This window comes from Dichotomopilus funicola (assembly GCF_033296635.1).
Source record: "Dichotomopilus funicola strain CBS 141.50 unplaced genomic scaffold C8A04scaffold_39, whole genome shotgun sequence".
In the NCBI taxonomy this organism is placed as follows: domain Eukaryota; kingdom Fungi; phylum Ascomycota; class Sordariomycetes; order Sordariales; family Chaetomiaceae; genus Dichotomopilus; species Dichotomopilus funicola.
This window is the reverse complement of record NW_026944060.1, coordinates 219398-240141: the sequence shown is the minus strand read 5'-3', so window position 1 is coordinate 240141 and position 20744 is coordinate 219398. Positions and strand designations below refer to the sequence as shown.

General features: G+C 55.6%; 6 protein-coding genes across 6 annotated transcripts; 4 read left to right on the top strand and 2 right to left on the bottom strand.

The window, feature by feature from the left end:
- Positions 1–112: 112 nt before the first annotated feature.
- On the bottom strand, positions 113–1936 carry C8A04DRAFT_29495 (chaperonin Cpn60/TCP-1 family; the record flags this gene model as incomplete). Its single annotated transcript, XM_062781031.1, has 4 exons — positions 113–172; positions 257–1631; positions 1703–1857; positions 1934–1936. The coding sequence occupies 4 exons, from the start codon at positions 1934–1936 to the stop codon at positions 113–115; spliced, it is 1593 nt and encodes a 530-aa protein (XP_062636289.1).
- Positions 1937–2542: 606 nt separating this feature from the next.
- Positions 2543–4979, top strand: C8A04DRAFT_37956 (eukaryotic translation initiation factor 3 subunit B; the record flags this gene model as incomplete). Its single annotated transcript, XM_062784064.1, has 3 exons — positions 2543–2814; positions 2929–4468; positions 4542–4979. The coding sequence occupies 3 exons, from the start codon at positions 2543–2545 to the stop codon at positions 4977–4979; spliced, it is 2250 nt and encodes a 749-aa protein (XP_062636288.1).
- Positions 4980–6234: 1255 nt separating this feature from the next.
- Positions 6235–8587, top strand: C8A04DRAFT_29493 (uncharacterized protein; the record flags this gene model as incomplete). The annotated part of the gene is made up of 5 exons (XM_062781030.1): positions 6235–6516; positions 6573–6674; positions 6748–6939; positions 7050–7703; positions 7763–8587. The coding sequence occupies 5 exons, from the start codon at positions 6235–6237 to the stop codon at positions 8585–8587; spliced, it is 2055 nt and encodes a 684-aa protein (XP_062636287.1).
- Positions 8588–10580: 1993 nt separating this feature from the next.
- Positions 10581–12085, top strand: C8A04DRAFT_37955 (delta-12 acyl-CoA desaturase; the record flags this gene model as incomplete). Its single annotated transcript, XM_062784063.1, has 2 exons — positions 10581–11607; positions 11673–12085. The coding sequence occupies 2 exons, from the start codon at positions 10581–10583 to the stop codon at positions 12083–12085; spliced, it is 1440 nt and encodes a 479-aa protein (XP_062636286.1).
- A 1618-nt stretch (positions 12086–13703) lies between these two features.
- On the bottom strand, positions 13704–14304 carry C8A04DRAFT_29491 (CVNH domain-containing protein; the record flags this gene model as incomplete). Its single annotated transcript, XM_062781029.1, has 3 exons — positions 13704–13789; positions 13868–13992; positions 14063–14304. 3 exons carry the CDS (start codon positions 14302–14304, stop codon positions 13704–13706), a joined length of 453 nt encoding a protein of 150 aa, XP_062636285.1.
- A 3345-nt stretch (positions 14305–17649) lies between these two features.
- C8A04DRAFT_29490 (uncharacterized protein) lies at positions 17650–20011 on the top strand (the record flags this gene model as incomplete). The annotated part of the gene is made up of 2 exons (XM_062781028.1): positions 17650–19368; positions 19433–20011. The coding sequence occupies 2 exons, from the start codon at positions 17650–17652 to the stop codon at positions 20009–20011; spliced, it is 2298 nt and encodes a 765-aa protein (XP_062636284.1).
- Positions 20012–20744: the final 733 nt, after the last annotated feature.

The window sequence follows — 20744 nt, the reverse complement described above, 5'->3', positions numbered from 1 at the left end:
AGTGTCACAAAACGGCGGTCAGCTGTGTATTGGGCCCGTCTATGGTATTTTACAGTCCACCAACATGCCGCTCCCCGTCCCACAAGGACACAGACACACGCCCTACACACGTTTAGTTCCTCTCCCGCCTCCTCGGTGCCGCTCTTATTATGTCGTCTACACGGAGCAGGAGCTGTAATTCAGTCAGCAGCTGAAATTTGTGGATAGAGAATCGGAGGGTATATCTAAACATGAAGAAGGGGGAAATCAATCGTACCTCTGCGGCCTCGCTCGCCGAGTTGACCACCGCCCTCTTGAGCTTGTAGCTCTCAATCACACCAAGGTCACGCATATCTGCAACACCCCCACCAGGCGTCATCAGGTCCAACCCGTACGTCGACAGGCCATCGTAGATCGCCTTACGCAGCCGTGCGACGAGGTCGCCCGAGTCGAGACCGGCGTTGTCCGCAAGGATCGTAGGCAGCTGGCGTAGCGCGACGGCGAACGCGGCCACGGCCGTCTGCTTCTTACCCTCGACACGCGTCGCCGCTCCCTCGACCGCCTTCGCCATGAGCATCTCGGCGCAGCCACCACCGAGCGTAGTGCGCGGCTCCTTGACCGTTTGTGACAACACCGCTAGCGCGTCGTGTAGACTGCGCTCGGCCTCGTCCAGCAGCTGATCCGTAGCACCACGGAGAACGATCGTGCAGGCCTGGCCCGCGGCCACGCCCGAAAACTTGATCAGCGTGTCCTCGCCAATCAAAACCTCCTCGATCAAGTCGCACTGGCCGAGCTTAACCTGCTCCGGGTGGTCAAAAGTGGACGCGATCTCGCCACCAGTGACGAGGGCGAGGCGCTCGATGCCGTCGAAGTCGGCGTGTTCGATCGACATGATCCCCGCGTCGGTAAAGAGCTGCTCGGGCCAGTTGTAGATCAGTTGCCGGTTGATGAAGCAGTTAATGCCGTGCGCCTTGATCTTGTCCACCTTGGCCTTCATCTTCTCGCGTTCTGCCCGCTCGAGTTCCGCCAGCTTGCTGGTCGAGCTAACCTTGAGCTGAGCACCGAAGATCTTGACCTTGTCCGTGTCCATGGACGTGTTGGCGACGAGAATCTTGGCCTTCTCCAGACGCTTCGGTTGGTTCACGCCGATCTTCTTGTCCAAGATGAACCCCTCGTCAAGGTACGACTCGCTGAGCTTACCGCCAGCCTTCTTGATGATCTGAATGTTGCTGAGATCGGGGGAGCCCTTTAGCCGCAGCACGGCCTCAACTGCCAACTTGGAAAAGTGGTCCCGATCCTGGGCGAGCACCTTGGAACTGAGAGTTGTCCGGGCAATTGCTTGGAGATCCTTCTTGAACGCTTCTGGGTTGTTGCTATGGTCCACCGCAGACCCCTCCAACGCCTTCAGCGCTGCTTGACTCGCTATCCGATACCCTTCGATGATGGTCTGGGGGTGGATCTTTTGGGAAACGAGCTTCTCGGCCTCGCGCAGCAGTTCGGCCGCCAAGACAGCAACCGATGTAGTGCCATCACCAACCTCGTCATCCTGGACTTTGGAAATATTCACCAGAACCTTCGCCGCCGCGTTGTCGAGGGCAATAGCTTTCAGGATCGTCGCGCCGTCGTTCGTGACCATAATCTCGCCAGTCGACCTATTATGTCCCTGAATCAGACCCGAGTTCCCCTTTCTCACCCATATAGCAAAACCCTAGAAGCAACCTACGCCGACTGCAAAATTTTGTCCATGCCCTTGGGGCCGAGTGTGCTCTTCACCAGATCGCCCACGGCAATCGCGCCCACAAACGCGGCGAGACGCGCATTTTCGCCCTTTTCCTGTGTCGTGCCCTCCTCGAAGATCTGGGTGGGGTTGAAAGAGGCCTGTAATGTTTGTGAACAGCTGCCCAAGAATTTATTCCAAACTTCGAAAATGCTAGAAACCTCGGTGAAAACATACCATGATGTCGGCGGAGCTCAAACTTGGGGACAGTCAACAGAACGGTTTCCTGGTTGAGGTCCGCTGAAGTGACGGTTCCAGAATGGCGGGGAGGAGGGGCAGCTTGGAGACCAGGCAGGCGCTGTCACAGTCAACAGAAGCTGCTGGACTTTTTGCCCAGGCACTGGCAAAATTTGGAGCAGCTCTCACCGCCTTTGCACAGTGGGCAGCAAGCAGAAACAATCACCTCCATCCAACTTCATCTCGAGATATTGAGAATCCGAATTGTTCTGATACTGTTTAGTTTAGTATACGGCCTCCAACCAGAAGTCTCCTTCCCAAAAACTGCTGAAGGCGTGTGCCGTATCGCAAGATATTTATTGTTCAAATACCGGGTGCACTAGGGCGTTTCGCTAAACAAACAAGCCTAGTGGGGCATTTTCCCGCTCCCATCTGGCTGAACCCCACCACGTTCTGCGCAGCGCACAAAATCTCGTCAATTATCCCGACGACGAAGATCCCAAGGCCCCCGCAGTCCGAACAACAAGCATACTACATCGGCGACGCATCGAAATTTTTTCGTTTCGAAACTGCCCATCTCGTACGGACTCGCCGGACTAATTGCCCAGCATGGCGCCGTCCTTCGACCACCTCCGCGACGAGGACCTCGACGATGAGGATTTCGATATGGATGAGGTCGACATTTCCGACCTTCGCGAAAAATACGAGGTCCAACTTGAGCAAGGCTATGATACCTTCGTCGTCGTAGATGGCCTGCCAGCCGTTACCGAGGAACTGAAGCCGAAGCTCATCAAGTTCCTGCTGAAGAAGCTCAACTCGGTCGGCCGGACAAGCGAAGATGCCATTTACATGCCGATGGGCGACGACGGCAAATCGCTAAGGTATGCAGCGTGTCGGTGGCGTTGGGATGCATGATTCCAAGGCCGGCACCACTACTTGGGGTTGGACCAGGAGTTTAAACTTGGCTTTCAAAACTGACGCCGTCCTCTATGTAGATTCGCTTTCGTCGAGTTCTCGTCTGCCGCCGAGGCTGCCGCGGCGGTACGCCAACTAGATTTTGTCCCTCTCGATAAGAAGAACACCCTGCGCGTGAACAAGCTTACAGACGTCGACCGGTATGGGAGAGAAGGCCGCATTGACGAGGAGTACACGCCCCCCGCCATCGACGAGTTTGAAGAAAAGGAACACCTCCGTTCCTTCATGGCGGATCCGAGTGGCCGGGGAAGGGACCAGTTTGTCATGTTCCGTGGAGAGACGGTCGGCGTGTTTTGGAACAACGAGAAAGATCAACCAGAGAACGTCGTGGACCGGCAACAATGGACTGAGACCTTCGTTCAGTGGTCTCCCCTGGGAACATACCTGACATCGGTACACGCACAGGGTGTGCTCCTCTGGGGTGGCCCGTCGTGGGCCAGGCTGAGGCGCTTCCCCCACCCGTTCGTCAACCTCGTCGCATTCTCGCCCAACGAAAAGTACCTCGTCACATGGTCAAACCGGCCTATTTCCATTCCCGACAGCGGCCACCCCTCCCTCTCTCTGGACGATGATGGCAAGAACTATGTCATTTGGGATATCGAGACATCCAAGCCGCTACGGTCTTTTGCGCAACAAGACACACCAGCAGCGGGCGACGATCCGGCCAAGAAGCCGGCCAAGTTTCCCTGGCCCGCGTTCAAATGGTCAGCCGATGACAAGTATGTTGCGAGGCTGAACCAAGGCACCTCTATTTCGGTATACGAGCTCCCGAAGATGAACCTTTTGGACAAGACGGCCATTAAGATTGAGGGTGTGATGGACTTTGAGTGGGCGCCGGCCACGCCGCGCCGGGACGGCGTCAAGGCCTACGAGCAGCTCTTCTGCTTCTGGACGCCCGAGATTGGCAGCAACCCGGCGAGAGTTGGCTTGATGAGCATCCCCTCGAAGCAGATCGTCCGTTCCCTCAACCTCTTCAGCGTATCGGACGCCAAGCTTCACTGGCAATCCGATTCCTCGTATATCTGTGTCAAGGTCGACCGCCATTCCAAATCGAAGAAGTCGCAAGCCACCACTCTTGAGATCTTCCGTGTCAAGGAAAAGGGCGTTCCTGTCGAGGTTGTCGACACCATTAAGGATACGGTCATCAACTTTGCGTGGGAGCCCAAGGGCGATCGTTTCGTGATTATCACCACGACCGAGCCCGTCGGTGTCACCGCCGTCCCGCCCAAAACTTCCGTCGCTTTCTTCTGCCCCGAGAAGGCCAAGGGCAATGCGGTTGGCAACTTCAAGCACCTGCGGACCCTAGAGAAGAAGAACAGCAACGCCATTTACTGGTCGCCAAAGGGCCGCTTTGTCGTCGTCGCTACCGTTGCCAATACCCAGAGCTCTGACCTCGACTTCTTCGATGTCGATTTCGAGGGCGAGAAACCGGAGGGTGAGAAGGACCTCACTGCCAACCTGCAGCTGATGAACACCTCGGAGCACTACGGCATTACCGACATTGAGTGGGATCCCTCGGGCCGCTACGTCGCCACCTGGGCGTCGGCATGGAAGCACTCGGTAAGTCACGCTGATTTAGCGTCAATAAAATAAAATGATCTCCATATTGGCGATGACTAACACGCTCCCGCAGATGGAAAACGGCTACCACCTCTATGACTTCCGTGGCGAGCTGCTGCGCGAGGAGCCTGTTGAAAAGTTTAAGCAATGGGCATGGCGCCCGCGCCCGCCGACTCTCCTGACCAAGGAAGAGCAAAAACAGGTCCGCAAGAACCTGCGCGAGTACTCCCGCGTGTTCGAGCAGGAAGACGCCGAGCGCATCAGCAGCGCCGATGTGGCGGTCGTCGAGGCCCGCCGCCGCCAGCTTCTCGACTGGTACAGCTGGCGCGAGACCACGGAGGAGGAGCTCATCGAGGAGCGCCTCGCTCTCGGCTTGCCCGAAAACCCGCTCGCCGAGCTTCTCAAGGAGAAGACAGCCGAGGTTGCGACCGTCGTCGGCGAGGCAGAGGAACAAGTTATCGAGGAGATCATGGAGGAGGTTCTCGAGGAAACGGAGGAAATTGTCAACTAGAGACGGCTTCTCCCGGAAATATTCCCCTTTTCTTCTTTCTTTCCATAGGGCTAGGTCTTCCAAAAGTGCCACGGCTCTCTCTGTCTATGTGTCTGGAAGTGGCGAGGTTTGGGGCATGGCAGGTTACGCGTTCAATTTGATCGGAATTTTGATCCGTTTGTCTTGCTGCGGTAAAAGAGAAAAAGGAAGCAAGAGAATAATGTCGTTCTGTACCCCTTTCCCCTCAGCCCCTCCCCTGTTACCGTGACCGCCGCACAAGCTAGGTTATTGGTGTACATTTCCAAAGTGTGTTCATTTCCATGATATCCGTCTGTAGCCCCTCTCTCTTCCCTAGGTACCTCGTGGGAACACCCACAACGTCGGACGCCCTCCCGTTGATGCAAAGCCCCGACGTCGTTCGTCCGTTTGCATCATCCCACGCGGCGAGGGGAGCTGGTGGGTTACGCATCTACCCGATGAAAAACCTGAGCTCTTCCGTTATTACGAGGAAAATTGCCAATGCCGGTTCGTTCGTCCTCTCGCAGCCCTCATTATTCCATCTTTGCCCGTTTAGGTCCCGCTCGAAGGCCGAGTATTTACACTGCTTCGCGTTCGTTAGAAGTCGATAGATCCCGCGAGCTCTCGGGTCCCGACAGATCTCATTTCTAGGTTCTTCCGGTCTAGATGAAAGACTCCAGACGTCAAAAACACGAGGCTGGGGCCACGGGTCACTCTCTTCTGTGTCAACAACCACGGCACATGGTTGTCTGATCCTTCTCTCCCGGCAAACAGAAAACTTTCTTCCTCAAAAGAACGGGGCCAGTCGTTCACTAGGAGGGGCCATGTAACGAGCAAGGGAGAGTGTTGACAATTTTGTGCCCGACATGCCCTTGATACTCCCCACCCGAAGTCATCAAGCCGGGTTTCGAAAATGAAGGGGGGGTGGCCGCTCGCTCACGCGAGCAAGCAAACGACATCACGCTTTCTGGGACGTTCGTTTCGTTGGTTTCCAATCGGATCCATCGGGTCGTCGCGTCGGGTAATCAGTCGCGTCCCAGGTCTTGATCATCCGCGTCGACGTGAGTAAAGATATCAACGATTTTCGTGGCTGGGTAGGAGTTGGCGGTTTGCCCTAGAGGCTTGAGACCGATTTCTATTTAACCACCGCCCCCAGGCTCTTTTACAACGACGGCCAGCTCCCCCAAGCTTTGTTTTTCATTATCAAGCCCAGCTCAGTACACACCAGCAACGCAGACTCAGGGCCCAGCCGTCCGGGATGCATCCCAGGTTGGAGCAGTGCTGGGAGCTCACTAATGCTGGGAAGACTATTCACGACTTGGACACCGTGTACCGCATGACCCAGCAGTCTTTCAAGGACAGCAAAGCGGAACAAGCTAAGCCCGGTTACAAACCCCCTACTAAACCGAACTTCCATCCCGCCAGGACCAGTCCTCGCAGACCCAAGCCCCCCATCCACCCCGAAGACTTGAGGCGTGCACTGCAAAAGGACAAGGCCGCTGAGGACGCAATCCGCAACGCCCCAAGACGGTTGGGCCCGGTTCGTACCCATGGATCTGCTGATAAAGTATTGCCTGTTAGCTAACATCTGTCTAGCCACAAGCCCCCTTTATCAACACCTGGAGAAGCAGTGCTCAAGGAGGGCAACAACCACTGGGCCCCCATCGCCCCACCCAACCTCAGTCCACCGCCATCACGGTATACGGCGGTCAACAAACCATGGCGAGCCACTCAGCAGTCGTCAGAAACCAACCTCCTCGCATCCAAATAGGAGGCCCGCCTGCTCGGCAACCGTACCAGAGTATGGCTGAAGCTAGGGCTCGTCTGCTTAGCATCAATCAGCCGGGGAACCAACAACGAGTCAATCAGCCAGGGAACCAGCAGCGAAACAATCCTCCAGCCGACCCCAGCAAGCGGAGAAGCTACCCTGCCGGCGGCCGCCCTACGCACAACCATCACCTCCGTAGAGACCGGCGGTCCCTGAGTCGCGGACGCAGACACTGGTCAAGAGGCCGATCATTAGGCCCTCGTCCAGTCAACAGGCGCTCAGCCACACGTTCACCTCAACGCCAGGTAAGGGAAGCGGCCGACCGTGGGAAAAGCCAGGCCAGAGAACTTCCCACCGGGAACCGGCCGGCCAACCACAACGGAACAACCACACCCGCCAATGTGAGGGCCGGAGAGTCAAGGACAGATGCTCAACAGCCCAGGGAATCATCCGGCCAGGCACAGGCCCAGAACTCAACCGGAGGCTCAAACCCAACTGAGCATCGGGCTAATCGTGTGTCGACTCCGAGGCCCAACTCCCCGGTCATCAAGAGGGAGCGCAGCGTCAGCCGGACGCCGTTTGTGAGATCAAGATTCCAGCCAGTGCCAGTATCCGGCCCAACGATCCCGGCACCAAACCTCACTGGCCAGATGATTACCCTGCCGGAAGCCCCAGGGGCCCCGAGAGCCTCGGTAGTGCATGCTCAGACGTCGTCGCAAGCAGGGTCACACCACGCACCTCAGTCAATTTCTCATGCCGTCGCTCTACGGCCAGCTTCCAATGCTCTCGCTTTGCGGCCTGATCTTCAGGGCCACGGAGCCCAGGTCACTGGCCCAGAGGTAGCAGACAGGGTGTACGCCATTTGCCTCAATCTGACGGACGAGATGAGGGGTGAGAACCGGGAACTGCAGCGGCAATATGGCCGAATCATGGAAAAGCTGGACAACCAGTCGGAAATGGTAAGTGGTACTCGGATTCTACCCACACCTAAGATGCATCACACTAACAACATTGACAGCTCGTGAACCAGCAAGCCTGGATGGACTCGCGTCCTACCGTGATGGACAGCATCGAGAGGCACCGTCATCAGAGCCCTGTCAGCCTTGGACTAGATTACGTTCATGATGTGGCCGGCAACCACAGCGATGACGGTAGCTCGGTGCTGCCCTCTACGGAATCTGATGAGCTGCCAGGTGGCTCGTGGCGGAAACGGAAGCGCAAAGCTGCGGAGAGGGGAGAGTTGTCATCTGAGTATGGAGGTCCCGGGAAAAAGAAGCGTCAGAGTCGGGAAGAGGAGAGCGATGACGACATGGCAAGCAAGAATAAGAAGAAGAAGAAGTGGAGGAAGTGGAAGGCAAAGAAGGCAAAGGCGAAAGAGAAGAGGAAGGAGAGACAGGAGAAGGAGGCTGAAATCGAGGAAGAGCAAGGAAAGGAGGAAAAGGAGAAGGCCAAAAAGACGAAGCAAAAGGAGAAGCAGGCCAAAATAGAGAAGGAGAAGGGGAAGGAGGAGGAAAAGGTAAAGGGCAGGAAGACGATGAAGAAAAAAAAGGAGAAGCGGGCTAAAATAGAGAAGGAAAAGGAGGAGGTGGTAGTGGTGGAGGAGGAAGAAGAACAGGAGGAAGAAGAGGCGGAAGAAGAGGGGGGAGAAGAGGAGGGAGAAGAGGAGGAGGCGGAGGAAGGGGAGAAAGAAAAGGAGAAAGAAAAGGAGAAGGAGAAGGATAGGGTCAACGGGAGGAAGGTAAAAGAGACGCCCGTAGAGAACCCGTACATGGAGCGAATCATGTGGGAGAAGCTTCGTCACCAGCTTATCGGCGCGCTCAATGTAGCGATGAAATTTAGATGAGATTCTAGGCCAAATGACCGCAAAAGGAAAGTTTTTTCAAAGGTCTACGGACAAGGGGTAGTAACTTAGGTAGGTATGTCGTTCAGTCGAATGGGTTGAGTGGCCTGAGAGTCGAATCGCGGTTTCAATATCTGTGTCCTCAAAATTTTACTTGATAGATAACCAGATTACATGACACCTCGCATCTGGAACGGGAGCGCAGCAAATACGATGTAGATGCAAATGGACATCGACGCGAGCTTCGAAGCTACCAAGCGGAGTGCCGACGAGAAGGGCAAGGCAGATGCGGGGCCGGCCGGGAAGCTGGCCCAGCCGGGTCGCCAGCGGTCCGGACGGGGTCGGGAAGAACCAATGATCGTCACTCGGATGAGCACCGGTCGGAGGACTTCCACCGTCGGGTCTTGCCTCGGAGGCCCCGCTGTCTCCGGCCGCGGCGCCAGGTGGACAAAAAAGCTCCTGCATGAGGCAGGAGCGCTCGGGCCTCAACAAAACCGGAAGTTTCTTAGCGCCCCAACAAAATGCCGGGACCCCACAGTTTCACGCGCTTTCCGCTGAAATCTCTTCCCCATGATTGGCCACAATTTCAGGAACCCGACGACTCTCAAGAGAGGGACGCCCTCTTCCTGCATTGAACTCAGCAGCTGAAAGGCCCGTTTTGGACAACCCTAAAAGCCATTGGAGCTGCAGGTATTTGTACTCTGTCTGGAAATGTGATTGTTCGTGTGGACACGATTTGAAGATGTCTGATCCAAGTCCAGTGCCTTCCGCTGTTTCGAGTTGTGCAAGGATATGAAAGGCCCACATTCTTCCCGCCCCTGGTGGGAACCGTGGGAACCCACAACACCCCGCAAAAGGGAACGGCAAAAAAAAAGAGAATGAGGCAAATCTTGGGCATCACGATTCCACGAGCCCCTTCAGATGTCGGCAAGGGAAAATCGTCCATCAGTCGCCGTCGGCCTTCAAGCTGCCTCCTCCTTGTTCGGTTGCCCATGAGAGCTTCCATGTGATAGAGTTGCTAACTGGCCAAAGAACTTGAACTTGAAGCTGAGTTTGAAGCAGGGATGTATGATCTTGGACCCCCCCTTCCCCCATGCCCCCACCGGCAGAGTTCAGTCAGAGTTCGCCAATCGGCTAGGCCTCGGCCTGCCAGCTCATCCCGTCTTCATGGGCACACATTCACATGCCACTGCTTCAGATCTTCCCAGATTCGCGCCCCAGGCGGTGAACCTTCTTGCATCCTTGGCGGTTTGGAGCGGCGCGCCCTCAGGCTAAAGATTCGCTCCAGGGCTCCGTATCCCTCCGACCGCTCTGCGGCCGGTCAATCCTAGGTATCGCCCCCCAGGCATCGGCTTGAGTGGAGCACGTCGAGATGTCGGAATGTCAAACCCACGGCTGCTTTAGGGGGGTTTGGGGGGGCAAAAAGGACGAGAAAGGCAACCGCAAAAGAACTGTTCGTTCTCATCTTTTTTCAGAATAAAGCCCGAGTAGAGCTTGTTTTCCGTCCTTCCAGGCTGTCCTTTCCATACTCGTGTGACAGGCTGTTTGTGAATTCTCTTAGTCTTGCTGTTGGCGAGTTGTTGCTCAACTTTTTATTCGGTCGTTTTGCATGTGTTGCTGCAGGCGGTCCTGGCAACCCAAGATCCCAACAAATCACAGGGAGTCGACCCACGGCCAGCGAGCGCGCACAAGAAATTTTTGGCCGCCCCGGCCCAGTGGAAAGAGCCCCTGTCTCTTGTCTGTGTGTGCTTTTCCTCACAACAACCCCCAGAATATCGATCCCATTTCTTTTCCTTCGTGGTCGGCCGTGGTTTTACTCCGCAGGTGCTCGGTGTGTGTCCCCTCAACCCGCCTCTTGTCCTCTCTTGAGGAGTACCCAGACCAGAGGTCTTCTAACCCAGCAACCTACAGATTCCTCGCCATCGTCCCTGTAACACCAACGGGCCTTTCCATATCCTCCTCCAGACGGGCCAATTGACCCATCCCGCCAGGTATCATGGCTCCCGCAACCACCTCAAGCGCCCCGGCGGCGAACAAGCCGTTCCTCAGGAGGAACATCACCTCGGCCACTCTCGACTCCGACTCCAGCGCCGTCGTCTCGCCCTCAGACTCCCCCCGCCCCTCACCCTCCACCACCTCGTTGTCGTCGCTGGCTTCCGACGAGGCCTCCGCCCCGACCAAGTACGGCAAGCTGGTCGATACCTATGGGAACGAGTTCAAGGTCCCCGACTTCACCATCAAGGAAATCCGTGATGCTATCCCCAAGCACTGCTACGAACGCTCCGCCGTTCGCAGTCTGGCATATGTTGCCCGCGACTTTGTATATCTGGGCACCACATTCTACCTCTGGAACACCTATGTAACGCCCGAATACGTCCCCTCGCAACCGCTGCGCGTTGCCCTCTGGGGTCTCTACACCTTCCTGCAGGGCCTCTTCGGCACCGGTGTCTGGGTCCTTGCCCATGAGTGCGGCCATGGAGCCTTCTCGCCCTCCCAGAAGCTCAACAACTTTGTCGGTTGGGTCTTGCACTCGGCGCTGCTGGTACCGTACTTCAGCTGGCAATTGAGCCACAGCAAGCACCACAAGGCCACCGGAAACATGGAGCGCGACATGGTCTTTGTGCCTCGCACCCGCGATCAGTTTGCCAGCCGCGTCGGCCGCCTCGTCCACGAGATCTCGGAGCTGACCGAGGAGACCCCCATCTACACGCTTATCCACCTTCTCGGTCAACAGCTGATTGGCTGGTGGAACTACCTCCTGACCAACGTGACGGGCCACAACAACCACGAGAAGCAGAGGGAGGGTCGTGGCAAGGGCAAGAAGAACGGCTGGGGTGGTGGTGTCAACCACTTCGACCCCCGCAGCCCTCTGTACGAGAACAGGGACGCTTCCTCCATCCTGCTGAGCGACCTGGGCCTGGCCATCACCATCTCCGGGCTCGTCTACCTTGGTAAGACGTTCGGCTGGTCCAACATGTTTGTGTGGTACTTCTTGCCCTACGTCTGGGTTAACCACTGGCTCGGTAAGTTGCAATGGTGAAGGGGGGGATACGATAGGAAAATGATCGAAATTCTAACCAGAGCGCAGTGGCCATTACCTTCCTCCAGCACACCGATCCCTCTCTGCCCCACTACACGGATGCCGAGTGGAACTTCGTTCGCGGCGCCGCTGCCACCATTGATCGCGAATTCGGTTTCATTGGCCGCCACCTGCTGCACGGAATCGTTGAAACCCACGTTCTGCACCACTACGTCAGCACCATCCCCTTCTACAACGCCGACGAGGCCACCGAAGCCATCAAGCCCATCATGGGCAACCACTACCGCGCCGACACCCGTGACGGTTCGATCGGCTTCATCAAGGCCATCTGGAAGAGCGCTCGCTGGTGCCAGTGGGTTGAGCCCACCGAGGGCGCTGAGGGCTCGTCTCGCGGTGTCCTCTTCTTCCGCAACCAGAACGGCCTGGGTACCTCCCCGGCTAAGCTGCAGCCTGTTGCCTAAACGCTGTGTACTGGTTGCTGTCTTGGTAATGATAGTCCTTGATCGCAAGGCGCCGGACGATATTGATTCAAGTTATTTCGACGAAATGACGCCCATTTTTGTTCGACAACATCAAAACTTCGAAGCTCAAGTTCGGCACCGACAAAAACAAACGGTACGAGTGCGACGTTGTCGAACAATCGTGTCCCGGAATAACTCTAATGCCTTCCCAACGATGACAAAAGGATCGGTTTTGCCGGAGTTTGGTTTTGTAACGCGCCTGGATTTCGTTCGCGGCGCGTGGTAGAAGATGAATAGAAGCAACCTAGAGGTGCTTTGCTTTGGTCTCGAGAGCCTGTTTGCTACCCCTCTTTGCCCCCTAACAGTGCGGCCAGAAAAAAACAGATCAGGCATTTGCACTTGAGTAAGCAGATGAATGAATAAGAGAAGGATGGATAGACCTACACATGCATTTAATGAGACAGTGCTTCCTAAGCAAGACAAGACAATAGAAGAATATGAACCCTGCCTAACCGCTCCGTGTCACTCGTCCATGCCGTTGTGAAGTTGGGCAATGTCGGTTCTGAAGATGTGTAGCTCGCCTTGCGTTCAATTTCCGGCAGTTGATTATTAAAGGAATCGAGAAAACTGAGAGGGGAGATATTGGTTATATTGGGTGCCTACAGATGAGCGAAGGGCAGGTAAACGAACGTCTGTCAGATCTCCAAATCACCACTCCTCTTCTGCGCTTGGTGACCTGTCGGCCTCCCTTTCCGGCTTCCCCGCGTCTCTTGCTGCCGCTGGCTGGGCCCCGTTCCCAGTTTTCTTGGGTAAAGCCAGCCGAGTTTTGGGTCGCGTGCCCACGTTTTATGCATGCGGGGTGGCCAACGGCTCACAGGTCCGCAGGCCACGATGGGTTGGCTGGCTTTGGTTGACACCAGGCTTGGCGACCAAGTCATGTCATCATTGAGTGAGGAGGAACTGTCGATCAGCAAGCAGGGCATATGTACAACGTAAGCACTTACTTTAACCCCATATCTCAGGATATAAGGTAATGGACCGTCTGTTGATTTTCTCTTCTACCCTACCCGAGCCTCTTGTCGCCCAGTTTGGCAACTCATGAAAAAGGGTGTCTCAATCCGTGGGTATAATTAGACGGAGTAGTCCTATGCTGACCAACGGTAAGTTGATCTTTGATTTATCTTGTTCTTCGCACTCAGTTTAAGCTCCTGTCTGTGACTGTGTTGTCTATCTCCCGTGCAATTGGTTGAATTATGTATTGTCTGGGGTTGCTGGCGGAGCAACCAGGCCTTCTTAGCTCAGGTCGAACATACGTGGTACGAAATCGCAACGATTCAGGCGCGAATGGTTCTTAACATGGAAGTACAGCACGGAGATATGATATGAGTGTTTTAAAGATCTCCTTTCATAGGCCCTCTTCATCCTCCGAATACGACTAGACTAGAGTGAGCCCAATTTTGATATATCTGAACAGAGCGAGAACAGATAATGTTTCGGAGGGGTGGCTAAACTAGGAAGCTATAATAACCTCCCGAGGTTTGTGCCCACGACAACTCGGGGTTGTTTGTCCTCGCACGAGACTCGCACGAGACCTCGCCCATTTTTACATGTGTACAACTCAGTGCTTCTTGTGGCCATCAACGGCCCGAGAGATTACACCGCCGGCGCACTTGAGTGTCCCCCACTCGTTGGTGATACCCTCGTCTCGTAAGTGTTAGCTAAGGACTCGAAAGTCGAGGGACAGGAAGTCCGTAACTGAAGGGGGCGTAAAGGGCGGCTTACCTAGGTTGATCGTCGATAGGACTGGACCGTGGCTGCTAACCAGCGGCTGGCAGGCGCAAGTCAGGAGATGCTCTCCTTCATCGGCCGAGATGGTGCAGTTGGAACAGTAGTTGGAAAACTTGCCACTATGGAAACGAAAGGTGGTTAATGTCTGTATCTCAACGTTTCATCGAGGACAAGAAATCATCTGCGTACTAAACCTCCCACTGCATCTTGCCACTGGCTTGGTCTAAACCAATGCACATGGCCAAGTCAAACTGATTGACGGACTGGGAGTTCACGCCGTTGTTGTCGGGATGTGAGCAAGAGGCCCCCAGGAAGAAATTGTGGGAGAGGCCGACGCCGGTGCAGCTGCGCGAGAAGTTGCCGGGGAAGTCAGCGGCGGTTTCTCTGGCGAGGAGGAACGCCGTCGAGACGAGGAAAGGAAAAGGGCGCATGTTGTACGGGCGGTAGAGGGGCGGATGCTGCGAGGTTGGTTGTAGGAGGTGATCTTGAGGTTTGTTGTTTAGTTTGTGGGAGAGCAAGTCGAGGCCAGGGCTGGATGTTAAGGAGACTCGGACTTGGAAAGAGCGTGTGAGGGTTTTCAAATTATATAGTTTCTAGAGTTGCCCCTATCCAAGGCTTCTAACGGGTAGCCCGTTCCTTCCTTTCAGGATATGCTCAACATGCTTGAGGATACACATGATGTGGCGGCCGTAACCCCCAGCCCCGAGGTCGCTTCTAGCCTGGTCAAAAACAGACGTCACTCCAAGGCTTTTATCGAGACATTTCCCGCGAGAGGTGAACTTGGGAGCCTGAAACTGGGTAGAACAACACTACTCATGTTAGACAGCAGTACTGATGCAGAATCGACGTCCGTGTAAAGTGGGCCGTGGCACAATGTCCCCTGTCTCGACCATTTTGAAGCATCCATGCTAGAATTGTTTGTCGCAGTCCCTAACTAACTACCCGAGTTAGTCGTGGTGTCCGGGGCCTGTGTCTTTGTGCCGCCACAATGCATTCCGTCAGTTTTTTTTGGCCTAGGTTCGGCAGGTCATTTTATGATATCTGGCCTCGTAAGCAAGGTCGATGTTTAAACCATGCTTTTCCTAACCAAGGCCGATCAGATGTCAAGTTACGAAGTAGAAAGCCGTTAGCGCCCTTGGTCGACTATGAGAAGTTTTCGACACAGGACAGGCTGACTCCATCCCACAATTCACCACCGCCTCGCAGGAGGGAAGCCCACGGAGGCTTGCTCAAAGGTGAGAGAACGGCGTTGCGCTCCTCGACAAGGTTCCGGTCGGCGTTCTATTGTTATGGATTTGCAAGTATTGGCTGCGTTCCACCTCTCAACGCTGGGGGGGAGCATCCGTACATGTGTCCGACTCAAGAATCGGAAATACGGATGCTGTCTCGGGCCTTTTGGCCCGGAGATAAAATAGAAGAAAATGAAAGAAAAATAACAATGATACGGATAGTTGTAGTACATAAGAAGGGGCTGCGGAGCCGTGAACGCGGGCAACCCTTGCAGGTGAAAAAATGTCTCTCAGGAGAAAGAAAAATGATAAAAGGAGTTGTCGAGAAGTTTTGCGGGGCGCCACATTTCAAGGGCGGCTTGTTCCGGAGGCACTGCAGCCAGCATGTTTGGCTGCCAGTGCATAAACCTCAAACATTCCGACCCCGCTTCCTTTCCGCAATCGAGATTGCTGATGGTCCCTCGTCATTTCCCACCCCTGCCAAGACTGTGGCTTGGGAGAGCAATGAAGACTCCAGCACACGTGTATAGAGTAACTACCGAGTACCAACGTTTGTGTCATTGTTAGCCAAGAACATAGACTTCCACCCGAAAGCTTAACGTAAATGGGGGAGAGATAGGGAACGGAAGCCTGGCTTTCGGAGATCGTAGCGCAATGTTCGGCCACAAACTTGGGGCGTTTGTTCAGGCACGCGTTCGGCATGTGAGGTACTTGGAAAAACTGATTTGCTGGCTCTGCAAGCACCACATCATTCAATCTTGGCAACGGCAAGCCACACCTGCTTCCCTCTCTTCAACTTGTTTCATCAACCGACGGCGGGAAAATCATAGGCTTCGCGTCTTCTAACCACAACTAGGTAGGTGCGTGTGCGCTGGCACCTGGCCCGATGCGAGACCACCGGGCCACTTTCGGGAGTTGGTCTGGAATACACATAGCTAGCGATATCAGACGATTATTCAGGGCCTTGGAAAACGGCCGCCGCAGGAAACGGTTTCGAGGCCGACGTTGCTCGGCCAGTGCTCACCCAACTTATGTTCCCCGCCGCAATGTTGAGGCTTGGACTGCCCGCCGCCTACCAGGGGAGATTTTGACTTGTTTCCGAATCCAACGCTGAAATCTCTAATTCCGGGTTCACGGGAGAAACCAACCCTCTCGCGTTCTCAGCTTGCCCACGCTCTCCACGTTTTTTGTTGTCGCCCTATCGGGCCAGAAATCCAAAAATGGAGCTTTCTCCACCGACAATCGACAATGAGCGCGGTGGCCCCGCCGATCGCTGCAGCTCATCGGGGGGATGTTGGCAAAAAAACATTGCGAGGCCGCCCTCTGTGCCCGGTGTTGTCAACTTGGGATTTGCAGGATTCGCGGCGCCGCCCAACCGCAAATGCCGACCAGCCGGACACGCCTCGAAAAACATTACCTGATGAGAAAGAAGGTGGGAAAAGAGACCCGCGAAAGCCGAGAGCATGAGCGATTCACCTCGGAGCCTGGAACCGAAGAAGTTTGTTCCGGTGGAAGTTGGCGCGAAAACAGGCAAAGAATGGAAGGGAAGGCCATGTCAGTCGTCTGATATCACCATTCATTCGGTCTGTCAAGTCCAGCGGAGTTGTGCCTTGATTTTGCAAGGTTGCTTGGGCCGACGCTGTGGGGGAGAGCTTCGATAGGCCCAGACCTGCAGCAAGCCTCCACTCTGAATTTCCGTCCCGCGCGGTTTCTCCGCCCCTCTTTGGATTTGTAGCTGGAAAACCTGAGGGAGGAAGACGCTGCCGAGGGCGTGAGGACGCTAGCCTTGTTCCGTCAGCGCTCACGCTGTTGTTGCCCTTGGTTTTTTTCCTGTTGATTCTCCCCAATCTTGGCCGCTATTACGCCTTCTGTTCCCTTTTTTCGCACCATATCATCACCACCGAGTCCGGCCGTCGCTCGTTTGCCGTCCACTCGCTAGCTCTTTTTCTTCTTCTGCTTTTTTAGGGTAGCATACACGCCCGATAATTCTTGTACATTCGCTAGCTCACCATTCCTATACACACTCACGCCTGCATCGCATCCGCGCGCCATTCGTTCAAGAGCTCCCTGGCGGTAAATCGACAAACGAGCAACGGGAAACATACCCCGGCAACCAGGACCATTCGTCCAACCACCCGATTCTTCCTTCGCTCAATCGCCCATACATACCTATTAATACGTATTTACAACTTACAACTTGTTGCGTTCTTCGTTTCGAATTGCAGTTGTACCGCAAGTTGTTCCTTCATCGGACGGCCCATTTCGTGGACCAAGCGGCATTGTGAGACACGCTCTCCGGCATCCAGGGGCTAGCCGCTCGCATATTCTGTCCGGATCCCACGACCTACCGATCATCCACGGCACCACACGCCTGGTACACCTGCTACCGCACAGGCTGCCGTTTCTCGTACTACTTTTCTCCACTTCGGCCCGGACGGGAAACAACAATAAACATCAACCCAGCAGATCTTCAGATCGTTCCGAAGCAAGGCCCTTTCAATCCTCGTCCAAGGTGCCGGGCTTTCGAGGATCGCGTGTCATGACACAATGTTGACCTACGAGAACTCGCCGAACGACGCCGCTCTGTCCCGACCCGGTTCGCCGCCCGGCATGACGGCGTCAAAGTCCTCAAAATCCTCTTCTCTTAGCTCGATCCCATCCGACGACGAAGGCGCCGACGCGGCCCACTTCGAGGACATTGGCCTCGACGATTCCCAGACCGACCCGCGACGGCTCTCCGATAAGCACCTGAAAAATGCGCCGAACCCGTACAGCCAGTCCTTCTCTTCCGACCTCCGGTCGGTAACAAAACGACCCGCCTCAACCTCGACCCCCAGGCTTCAGTACTCGCGCGAATCGTCCAGGACGCGCCAGAACCGCGAGTTCGCGGCGGCGAAATCGCGACCCAGCTTGCCGCCCCTACAGAGCCATGTTCGATCCGCAAAGCGGGTCACGAGCCCGGGCCTCACCCCCGATCCTTACGTGGGCACGCTCCCGTTCCGTACCCTCGGCCGCCAGAACTCCAAGACATCCCTCGGCGGTCGCCGGAGTCCGAGTCCCGGCCTGGCACTGTCCCCGAGAGATCCTAGCACTCGGCCGCGTAGGAGTAGTTGGCAATCGAACCGGGAAAGGAAGACGACGATTGAACTAGAGCTGGAGTGTGACGAGGATGATGGAGACGATATTCCCGATGGCATGTGGCTCGACAATGTGCCGATCTCACCGCGACCACCATCCGAACGTTCGCAAAGCCGACCTCAATCTAAGGCGCCGTCACCTGAACGCCCGCAGCTCAAGGAGCGGGTGCGGAGTGTCGGCAATGGGACGCCGGCCATCGCTGTAGCGCAGGGATCGCTTCGATCGCCGACCTGGAAATCGGATTCGGCCCTCTCAACCTTGAGTTCCGCCACGTCTAGTCGCATGACAAGCCCGGTCATGACAAGGGCAAAGAGTTGGTCGGCCGCGCTGGCGGAGTTGAATGCTGAGGCCAAAGCATTGACAGAAAAGTTGGAGGAACACGCGGAGGAGATGGAGCACAAGGTTCAGCAAAGGTCGAGCACCGGATCCATGCCCAATGCAAGACGGTCATCCGACCCCGAGCTCAAGCCGAGGGTGAAGTCAGCCATCGCGGAGCTGCCGCCTCTGCGCCGGCCCAATATCATGATCGACCCCCTCCCCATTTCTAAGGAGAAGGAGGCTGTCCTTTCACGGACACGCCCGTCGTGGCTCCCGCCAAAGGATCCTGCTGAGGAACGTCGCCACCTGAAGGAGTATCAAAAGATGATGGCGCAGAGCTTGGAAGCCGATCGGCGCCGTCAGGCCGCCAAGCGCGCGCGTTCGGAGTGCCGGGACGTGGCCGCCGATAGCATCATGCAAATCTGGGAGAACGACATCTTGCCCCGATGGAACGATGCGATTCGCGAGCGCCGTACCCGCGAAATGTGGTGGCGGGGCATCGCGCCGCGCAGCCGTGGCGCCGTCTGGACACGCGCCATTGGCAATGACCTTGGCCTCACTAAGACGTCGTTCGAGGCCGCCCTCAGCCGGGCGCGTGAGGCCGAGACCAAGGCTAAGTCAGGGCATGGCAGCGTCGAGGAGATGCGTGCTCTGGGCTGGTTTGATGCCATCAACAAGGATGTCCGCGAACGCACATGGCCGGACCTACGCATCTTCCAGCCGGGTGCCCCGTTACACCAAAGCTTGGTGGATGTCCTGCGGGCATATGCCATGTACCGCAGCGATATCGGATATGTACCGGGCTGCAATGTGAGTTAACCCCTCTACAGCACCCCACCGTATCAACGAATTTGATTGCTAACCCCCTAACCAGACGATTGCCGCTCTCCTCCTTCTCAACCTCTCCACACCAACTGACGCCTTCATCGCCCTTGCGAACGTCCTTAACCGCCCTCTCCCTCTGAGCTTCTACGCCTCTGACGCTGGCGCCAAGAACTCTGCCTACAACCTCGTCCTCCACACCCTCGCCGCCAAGTCCCCCGCGTTGCACGAGCACCTCTTCAAGCTTCTCTCCTCCTCCGGCCAGAGCTGCACCCCAGACGCCTACCTCGAGGCCGTCTTTACCGGTCTCTTCACCCGCCACCTCGCGCTGGACGAGGCCACACGCCTATGGGATGTGTATGTCTTTGAGGGTGATGCCGTGCTCGTCCATGCCGGTGTGGCGTTGCTGCGGCAGCGCGAGTCTGGACTGCTCGAAGCGAAGAGTATAGCTGATGTGAGGGCTGTGCTGGGAGTTAGTGAGCGGGCACCGTCAACAGCGTCGGAGTCTGGCAATCCTACGTCCCCAGGCACGAAGCCGTCTGCGGTGGTCGACAAGGGGCCGAAAGTGGTTGCAGGCGATGGTGCAGATGAGAGGTGGATAAAAGCGGTGCGGGATGCTGGCAAGGCCTGAATGTTTTTCTTTGTTCTTTTTTGGACACAGTTGCGCGGTACATACCATGCGTAGTCACACATTACTGTAAACACGAAATCAGGACATATCGGGGCGTGGGAGGAAGTATTTGGCGTTATCAGCGTTGTGGTTTAGGGGGAGTCTTCAGCACGTCGATCATCCATGAGGGGATTCATCGACCGTACTTTTGTGGCTTCTTGTGTCTTTTTTTACTCTTTTAGCCTTATTCTATTTCTTGATGGTTTGGCTTGGTACGGTTTGGGTAATGCTTGGGTAACCAAGCAGCGGTTTACCAGCACTGTCCCCCTACCTTGCTCAGCCTAGCCTAATTATTCTTCTTATTTTCGTCCTTGTGTCCCTTCTCGTCGAGTTTGACACGTTGCTGGAGCTTTGGTTAGGGAGGCTGGCAAGCTTAGCTGGGATATAAATCCAAGGGTAAGGATCGGTGATATATAAGGGTGTGGATCAATCTGGGCTTTGGGCACGAGGAACCAAGAGGAAATGGTATGTGGTGCAGGATATCCACAGCGGGAAGGAAAGGAAGGTATCTAGATTTATGGGTTTGGTAGGGGGGGGCTCTGGATATATCTGCCCTCGAGGGGCGCTTAGCGATCTGTCTTTCCCATGTATTCAACGGTCTTTTGTACTCTTGTATTATACCTACCATCTTCATAATTATCTTCGATCCCATACACTTACCCCCCTTACGTCAACCTTCTTTTTGTTGCCTCCT